Genomic DNA, 9,671 nt, shown 5'->3' with positions numbered 1-9,671 from the left:
AACTTCTGTGCATTGCACTGGATTTTAGGCATTGGAGTAAAGCAATGCTTGTGCATAGCCAGCGTCTAAGTGAACTTTGAAGTGCAAAGAGTCACTCCAGGCGTTATGAGATAAGCATTTTAATACATTGCTGTGCTGTCATGACCCAATAATAGCGCAAAGTACAATAATGACACAGCTGAATATATCACACTGCATCCTCTCTCTCCAACACAAAAACTCCACCCTCCTGTCTTCTCTCTCCTCTTCTTTCATCACTTTGCCCTACTCCATTTCCCAAGCCTCTCTCCTCTTATCGGGTTCGATAACGCGCTCTCTCTCTCTCTCTCTCTCTCTCTCTCTCTCTCTCTCTCTCTCTCTCTCTCTCTCTCTCTCTCTCTCTCTCTCTCTCTCTCTCTCTCTCTCTCTCTCTCTCTCTCTCTCTCTCTCTCTCTCTCTCTCTCTCTCTCTCTCTCTCTCGTGCACCCCACTCTTGCCCTGAGAAAAGTGAAGCAGCTGTTTTGCTCCAACTAACCCAAGAATGCCTATTTGAAACCCAGTGTGAGCTGAGAGACTATTACTAAACACAAAACCGATGGAAGAGCTGGAATTATACAAGTATCAATCACACGAAACCTGTAATCTAGCCTACAATATGTTTGTATATGTTTACATATTACAAGAGTAGCCTAGTCCTAATTTGTAAATTGGGCTACAACAGATTTAGAGATCATACCAAAACAGCCCTATGATATTAATTTAGTTCCTTCAAAATTAAATTGCGTCACTTTTATTCAAAGTATCACCCTTTATAATTATCCGTTGTGATACCGTGTAAAAGTCTTTCTCGTCTCTTGGCCGTATGTGCTCACTCCAGTAGCACTTTACTCATTTGGGAAGGGAGAGGAGAGGGGAGGGGCGCACGGTCACCTTTTGTGCAAATATATCAGCCAAGTCACTGCCATACGCATCAGATTTCTTGCGCCAAGAAGGACGGGAGAGCGCACTACACTGCTGCGTGCGAGCGCGAGAGCAGAGCGTGAAGGAGCTGTACCCAGACGAGACTGCAAAGAAATACGACGCGACGCGAAACAAAGCCGCCAAGTTAAGACGCCACTATGGAGAGAACGATGTTGGGACGGTTCGGGGTTTGCTGCACCTTGCTTGCTGTAGCGCTGCATGGTAAGGAGGCTCAATTATATTATTTATGAAATTAGATTTTACTATAATTAAAAGTTGTTTTGATTTCTGTAAATTACAAGATTAACTAAACTTTCAGTGTATAAACGTAAATGGCTTTTTTGAATGTGGAGTAAATAAAGATGTGGAGTTACTTTTCTGTTGGTTCTTGGAACAACCTGTTACCGTGAGCGCAAGTTGAAGTGTCGAAAGCAAAGCATTTGCAGAGGACATTAAAACAGGTTATTTTGTGGCTGTCGGTGTCTATGAGGGTCTGTTGCTCATGTTTAAGTCAGGGAATGGTTCAAGGGTTAACAACCTGGACTGGTCTTGGTCTTTGAGGAGGGGAGGGAAGCTCCTGCTCCGCTGCACTTGAGAGCTCCGCGCGCACTGTCGCCGAATAGACGCGCTTACTTTCATCCGCGTTCAAGTGAGCGGCTGCGAGACTCCAAATTCATATCACGCCAGTATGATTATTAGTACGTGTTATTTAAATTTTGGGGATTTACAATCTCATTCTTATACTTTAAAAAAAAAATCAATTTAAGATTATATAGCCTAATCTTAAATAATGGTATTTATTATGTACTGTTATCATTTGTTTATTTATTGTATTCATTTACAGATAGCTTTTGTAGATGTAAAACTATCATATTATAGAATACAGAACTGTGTACTGGGTGCCATGATCTAATTATGTACAATAGAAATATGCCTACCAGATATATGCAACTTTTTTTCTGTGACAAATGCACAGAATCACTAAGTTCTGATCAAACGCAACTGTCGATTTCCTTTGTTAAATTTTCTTTTTTTTTTTCTTTCAATTTGGCTAACAATTTTATTAAGAGTCGGCTAGAAGTAAAATAATGCCTGTTAGCATTCTGTCAGAATATGAACCTGCTTTGTGCTACCAAGGCCGTTGGGCCGTAACTGTCTGCACCCTGCGGTTCAGTTTTGTTCTGCTTTGAAGTGTTTGGCTTCCTATGTGACCAATAATGTTTCAGCACAGGGGCAACTTGGCCCCTCCTCTAGCTCCGCCTCCGACTGACCGGCTTTACCACCTCTTTCACGTATGTGTTGATGTATTACCACTTTTAAAATGAAGCCTAAATGCAAATTACCACACTGCTTGACTTTTGGATACAATTTATATTTATGACACACAATTTGACTTCAGAATTTGTATATATCCCACTTTAACATGACTGTATGAGTAAAAAACACTCATATAAAGAAGCCTTCCAAAAAAAAAGAAAGAAAAAAAGCCTCCCAGGCATACATTCTTCTCCATCCCAGAGGTACTTGTGTTTTATCTTCCTATCTGCTCTTAAGGCGCTCTCTCACTCCCCTCCCTTACTGTGTATCTGGTTCTTCCTGCGTTCTCACCTTCTTTCAGTTCTGCGGCTATCTGAAGTCTTTTTTTTACCTACCTATCGTATCCCTCTGCGCCCTTCCATTGTTTGAGACTCTTCTCATGTCCAGAGTTTGAAAATACGTGCTGAGCAACAGACAGATGAAGAGTTTCTTGATGAGCTCAGTCAAGTCTCCAGGCTGCTGTGTTGGGGTTTAATGCGCTGATCAGTGATGCTTCTGTTGCTCTGAAAGCAGGTCCTCTGAGATCTTCACTTCTGTAGCTGTTTTTCTTCTTTCTCTTTAACTCAAACATCATTAAGAAATGTATTTTTTTGCATGTCCTTTAATTGGGCTGATCATGGGATCCACAGTTTCTTTTGATGCCAAACTCTGTCAGATTTGACTCAGACCTGTCCGGCAGTTTCTAGTATGTCAATCATACCACATGATCCGTCACTTCTCAAGCTCTGCTCTGAGTTTGTTCCACAGGAAAACCTGTTTTAATGACTTTATCCTCTTTCCGGGCATACATTTCAATTGATCTGTAGCGTTTAACTGCCAAATGACAGCTGCTGGAACTCTGCCCGTTCATTTCAATTTGTTGCCTACCTCTCCCAGAGGTGTGCCAGCCTCTGCTAGAGCTTTCATTTGCCTTATAATGGAAGTCTCCGTGATTAGCATTTAAAATGGTTCCCGTCCAGCCTCATATTGGAGCCACATGACCTTGTTACTGTAACCACCAGCACTGATACCAAAGCAATAACCTCTCAGATGATATTTGAATAATTTGATTTGCGTTTTCGAGCCCCAATTGAGTATCCTTAGGTGGTATTGGTGCAGCACCTTGGTGACTGCTCATTTGATCGTGGTGGGATGTCAGAAGATGGCGGAAAAAATCGTCGAGACAGCTTGTCAGCTGAGATTTAAAGAGCCGCGCAGAAACAACGCGCTTCCCTTCTTTGTCTATTTCCTCCGCTCATTTCCTTGCTTAAATTTTCTCCTCAGCAGAACCTCCCCAACCGCAGCGGCATCAAACGTGAGCACGCACACACATCACCCCCTGCAGTCGGCAGTAATTATTATGGTATTAGGAGGCTTCAAATTAAAACCCGCTCTTTGTGCTGGGCCAGCAGATAAAAGCCAATCTTATGTCTGAGGTGGCTTCTGTGAGCTCAAAGCTCCTATAGATATCCATCACACTCACACACCTGCGCATAAAGCTAGTCACGCACACCTGTGTGTGCAGCCTACATGTTGTGTAACTGTTCAAACCCAAGGTGATAATTTGTCCGGTGATGATGATAGCAGTGGAAAGAGGCGGTAAAGTGTGTGATTTGGCTCTCTGCTGTGGGCCCCAGTCTCTCGGATCAGCTTAGTGATTCATGCCCGTGAGGAGGGGGGAGTCACTGCTTGGAATGAGAAGCATTCAGCAGGGGACAGGTTACATCTCGCCCCCTGACTCCTCAACCCCCCAGATTCTCTCTCTTTCTATCCCGTCTCTGTTTCTCCGTCTCTCTTTTTTTCCGGCACAGATGGACACGGAGGCTGCCAGTGAAAGCAAGTCACGCAACCACAACACACTGGTTTTGATCCAAGATCACAATATGGCACTTTGCTGTTAGACCATAGAGCATTTTTTACACATAGGTCACATTTTAGTGGTTTAACAGCCCCCTGGCCCTGTAGCGTGTGGCATTTAGATGGAAACAAAAATGCCATTTATTGATGAACTATTGATCATAACTGTAGCTGAACCTGAAATTGCATAGTTTTTGAATAGGAACGGCATTCGATGAAGAACTCACTTTGTGGTTTCAAAAAAAGTTTTTTTTATTTTTATCAAAATAATCAGTTTAATCCTTGAAAATGAAAAAATGGCACATCTCATCACGTGACATACAGCATCAATTGCGTCACTTCACTGCCACAACTTCTCTCCGTGGCATCATGGGACAGTAAAGTGTCCACTGTATGCACACTTCCGAATCTCAGCAGAAGTAGTAGGGTCCTTTTTGCCCATTCTTTTATATATATTGTGAATTCAGATATACTTCTCTTTTTATGTACCGTTTTCACCTATGTAGGACAGTAGGCATATTCAGACACAGGGTGTTACTTCTTAAAAGAAAGTCTGATAGAATTACTAACATCTTAAATAATAATCAAGAGCGTTATGGGTTGTTTTAATTGCTTTGAGACCCATCATAAGAGCTTGTTTTTGGATTGGCATCAGTTCTTTTGGCAGCCGGTTTGAGGAAAGCTCACTGCTTGCTGGCACAAAGCAGCAGGAACCACATGCTCGCTCTGAAAGAGAGACTAAGCAGCCCATCTTTTCATCTTAATATCATCTAAACCAGTGTTTCCTGATCTTTTTTGTCTTGTGTATCCCCATAAAAGTGCAAGTACACTTTTTACTTTTATAATATATAAGTTAGATATCATCTAGCATTATGTTTAATGTTATGAAGGTTGTCACTACGACAGTACTTCACTTTTAAACTAAAACAGTTGATTCTGTTGTCTTTAATCTGAGCTTGCTTGTTTGATGATTAAAAAAAAAAAAAAACTGCTGGCAATCGTGGAGAAGCTTTATAATTATTTTATAGTTTAATAATGCAAGTTGTGTCCCAAAAATGTAAATTCTGTTATTTACTCAACCTCATGTTGTTCCAAACCTGTATGACTTTCTTTCTTCTGTGGAACACAACGATTGATTTTCATTAAATGAACAAAAATCCCAAATATCTTATTTTGTGTTCCACAGATGTCTTTAATCTGAGCTTGCTTGTTTGATGATTAAAAAAAAAAAAAACTGCTGGCAATCGTGGAGAAGCTTTATAATTATTTTATATAGTATTTTTTAAAGTAGGTTTAATAATGCAAGTTGTGTCCCAAAAATGTAAATTCTGTTATTTACTCAACCTCATGTTGTTCCAAACCTGTATGACTTTCTTTCTTCTGTGGAACACAACGATTGACTTTCATTAAATGAACAAAAATCCCAAATATCTTATTTTGTGTTCCACAGATGTCTTTAAATAATTTCCAGTCAGGCTAAAGTCTAAAAAGACAAATTATTGTTTTGGTCTAACTGAAATTGAACTTTTGAAGTGAATGTAAACGTATTGACTGATCTGATGCTGCTGCAGATGTTACACGACCAGACACAACACACACGGAGCGTTTTAAAGCCGTGGATTAGCTCTGTCTGGCTTGCTTCTGTGTTTGTTAGTCTCTCTCTTTGTTTTCAGTAATGGCGGTGCTGTTTGCGATCAGTGGGCGACCATTGATGTTCTCTGTGATTTACGGTTGGTATTGTGCGTGCTCCGGCATAGATAACTGTCTCGTACACACACAGAGGTTGACCGAAAGGACAGACAGTGTGTCTATATAGAATCTGTGCTGCCATGAAAGAATTTATTTATGCAGACCTGCTGAGCTCTTTCACTCAAAATTTATAACCAGCACTTCTGATAGAGTCATTCTTTCAAAAAGCAGCATCCCTCCATCTCTCCTCCCCTCTTCTTCTCCATCTGCACTCAAGCCCCCTACCAATCCTCCCATCTTTCATGAAATCTAGGTCCTGCCCAGTCCTTCAGCATTCAAACACTCTGCCCACACTACAAAGCATCCTGGCATGGCAGGAACAGAGATAGAGGAAGTTCGGAAGCCTGCTGCCCTTTGATTTCTCCAAGGCTGCAGCTTCAAGGCTGTTATTAGTGGCATACAGGAAACAGTATCTGCAAGATACGGTGTGTGTGTGTGTGTGTGAGATGGCTGTTTTCTGTGAAGGATGTTGAAGTGGTCTGATACTAAAGTGGGGAGCCGAAGGATATGAGGCACAGTGAAAAGCTGCATCTGTGTGTTGGGGCATAGTGCTTTGAAGAATAGGCGCTTCAGAGGCTCTTTGGGGAGACGAGGTTAAGAGCGGCTGATCCATTTAGCTGTGGAGATCGGCAGGGTGATTGGCCGACGCAAATCCTGAGGCCTCTCTCAGGCATTCCTAATGGATTCAGGGCTGATGGGTTTCCTTTTGGGGAAAATATCGGTTTTAAGCGAGGAACTTAGGTCATGCTACACTGTCGGCCATCTTGTAGTACATTGCCACATCTCCCTTAGCTCTATTATACCAGTATCGATTTGGAGATGGACATTAGTTGTCCTACATTGATTTGTTTATCCTAGCAGTGTTTGGGGATTTGGCTTACAAGAAATGCTTCATTTTGACGCATTTCTACAGCTTGTTTTCTGTCATCGATGATCTGTTTTGTGGCCTAATTACATATAGGGGTGTGTGATCTAGTTAAAAAAACGGTTGATTATATTAACTATTTAATGTTTAAATATACAAATATGTGAAAAATCCACATATCAATATCCACAAATATTATATATAAATAATAGATAATATTTTAAATATGAGGATTGGAACAAAACACTAAACTTGGTTAAGGTATTTATCTGACAAAATAATTTGGCAAAAAAAAAAAAATTTCATTGGAAAAACCATGCATTAAATACAACATATCAGTTATCAATTTTTAAGTGGTTCTCTCTTGTTTTTGCATGTGTTCATAATTACTTTGTATGACAGCCTGGCCAAAAATGATGCCTGCATAAATTTGTCATGTTTCATTGCGTTATCACAATGAAACAATTGACTACACAATATGCTTACAAAATCTTTAACACATTTTGAATAATATTTGAATATAGGGTGAAGATGTCAATTTTCCTAAGCCAGACATAATTTTTGTCCAGTACTGGATAAAAAAAATATCACATTTTATTTACACCTTTTAAAAACATATTTAACACACACATGAAAAAAAGTTAAAAGTTGAATATGATCAAGTTATTATTTTACTAAATGATTGACCTACATTAATCACACTTATTATACTCTGTTATTAAAGTCTGAATGAGAGTCTTAACACTCTAATATTTGCGGGTTGTAAAACAAGGACAAATTGAGATTTACTAAACAATGGCACCAGCAAAATCATCAAAAATACACAATATATATATATATATATATATAATATCACAAGCTATTTTCTCGCCATTGGTCATTTGCGTCATATCTCAGTTGGACCTCCATCACACCTGGTTTAAACTGTGCCAGCCTTACCTGACATGACTGAAAACACAGTCGTGTTGAAACAGTTCTTGTTTAAGAGCTCTTCAAACATCCCTTTCCTCACACAGACTGTGCCCATTGTCTTCATACTATCAGCTGGCAAACATTCCCTGGAGAACAGTCTACTGACGCAAGGGAGAGAAAAGTCTTTATAGCCCTCAGCTTACGGCTGTTTGGTTAGTCGAGCGCACCCCCGGGCTGAGTTATTCACTGCCCCGCACTCGACAGACCCTTCAAGATGTGGTCTCGTTGAAGATTACACACACACACACAAACACTATTTGTAACCCTGATCGTTTGTGTGCACTTGCACCACCTGAAAAATACACACACAAATCATTCAGTTGCAAGTTTGCTTCTTGTTTGATGTTCACTTACACAGTTACTTATCACAGTTTTATTTTCTATCACTGCTTAAATATTTTTCAGATGAGAGTTCAGTGGGTGAAACTAGACATCCAGGTTGTGTGCTTCCGAGAGTGATTTATCATCAGAAATCTACTTCACAATCATTCTTTCTCCGTTTGCACAGCGTGTGCCTTTAACATGGAGGGCACTTTTTTCCTTGAGACACTATTTTGACATTTGTTTTTTAGAATCTGGTTAATGGTTAGCCGAGTATTGTTAACCTCTTCAACGAAAATGGTCACTGTTTGACGAGCCTCATTGTTGCTCTAACAGTTCTTGACCCGTGAAGCACCACAAGACCCTCTGAGTGCATTTGTGAGTATGTCTGAGGTGCGTTATATTACATGATTGAAAAATGCTGCAAAACAGCAAGGTGGTTTCTGGCCATTCAAATGTGTAAAGAAAAACATTTAAAATATTTGCATATTACACTTGGCCAGAGGGATTGTGTGCGAGCCAGACAGACATTTGGGGAGGGTTTAAATGTTTGAGATTGGGGCTTCCCCGTTCACAGGCTGAGATTGGGTGACAGATCGCATTTCATTCAGGAGACACATGTTCAGGTGATTACCTGCGGGAGAAGAGCCTCAACCCCCACAGCCTGATCTGTCTCTGTAACACACACTTTGCTGTCCTGTATGCTGTAAAACCTGTGAGAACATGACTTTGAATATGACCTGCACTAGAAGAAGTTATATAGCAAGGAGCTGAAGACTCACATCACCAACTTCTTGATCTTGCTCTTTAAAAATTCCCTTACTTGATCAGTATTTTTGTCCCGTTTTCCATTGAGAATATGTAAACATCATTAAATCATGATAAATGTACTTCATTATAAAAAATGAGAAACGATTGCATAAGACTTCAGAGAGTATATATATACACAACACCTATTTGGGGTCAGTAATATTAATAATAATTTGTTACATTTATATAGCGCTTTTCTAGGCACTCAAAGCACTTTACATATAGACGGGGGGGAATCTACTCATCCACCACCAATGTGTAGCATCGACCTGGATGATGCGACGGCAGCCATATTGCGCCAGAACGCCCACCACACACCAGCTGATTGGTGGAGAGGAGACAGAGTGATGAAGCCAATCGTATATATATATATATATATATATGGGGATGATTAGGAGGCCATGATGGACAGGGGCCAATGGGCAAATTTGGCCAAGATGCCGGGGTTACACCCCTACTCTTTATCGAAGGACATCCTGGGATGACCACAGAACAGGGAGAGAGTCAGGACCTCGGTTTAACGACTCATCCGAAGGACGGTGCTTGTTTCAGTATAGTGTCCCCATCACTATACTGGGGTGTTAGGACCCACACAGACCACAGGGTGATCGCCCCCTACTGGCCTCACTAACACCTCTACCAGCAGCAACCTAGTTTTCCCAGTTGGTCTCCCATCCAGGTACTGACCAGGCTCAGTCTTGGGCTACAGGGTGATATGGCATGCTGGTAAGATTTGTAATGTTTTTTTTTTTTTTTTTTTTTGCAGAAATTTCTTTTTTTAATTGAAATTACAGTAAAAACAGTAATATTGTGAAATGATTACAACTGAAAATAATATTTTTGTGATCATTACTCCATCCTT

At 40.5% G+C, this 9,671-nt stretch overlaps 1 protein-coding gene across 1 annotated transcript in view; it reads left to right on the top strand.

Annotated features, from left to right (window-relative positions):
* The first annotated feature begins 914 nt into the window (after window positions 1-914).
* Window positions 915-9,671, top strand: part of bcam (basal cell adhesion molecule (Lutheran blood group)) — a 68,797-nt gene continuing 60,040 nt past the window's right edge. Inside the window, exon 1 of the mRNA XM_079837091.1 lies at window positions 915-1,161. Coding sequence (XP_079693217.1) covers window positions 1,098-1,161 — 64 coding nt within the window. The 5' untranslated portion in view covers window positions 915-1,097. The remainder of the gene's footprint in view (window positions 1,162-9,671) is intronic.

This window comes from Gobio gobio, assembly GCF_949357685.1.
Source record: "Gobio gobio genome assembly, chromosome: 15".
Lineage (NCBI taxonomy): Eukaryota > Metazoa > Chordata > Actinopteri > Cypriniformes > Gobionidae > Gobio > Gobio gobio.
The sequence above is the reverse complement of the archived record's forward strand: the minus strand, read 5'-3'. Positions and strand labels throughout refer to the sequence as shown.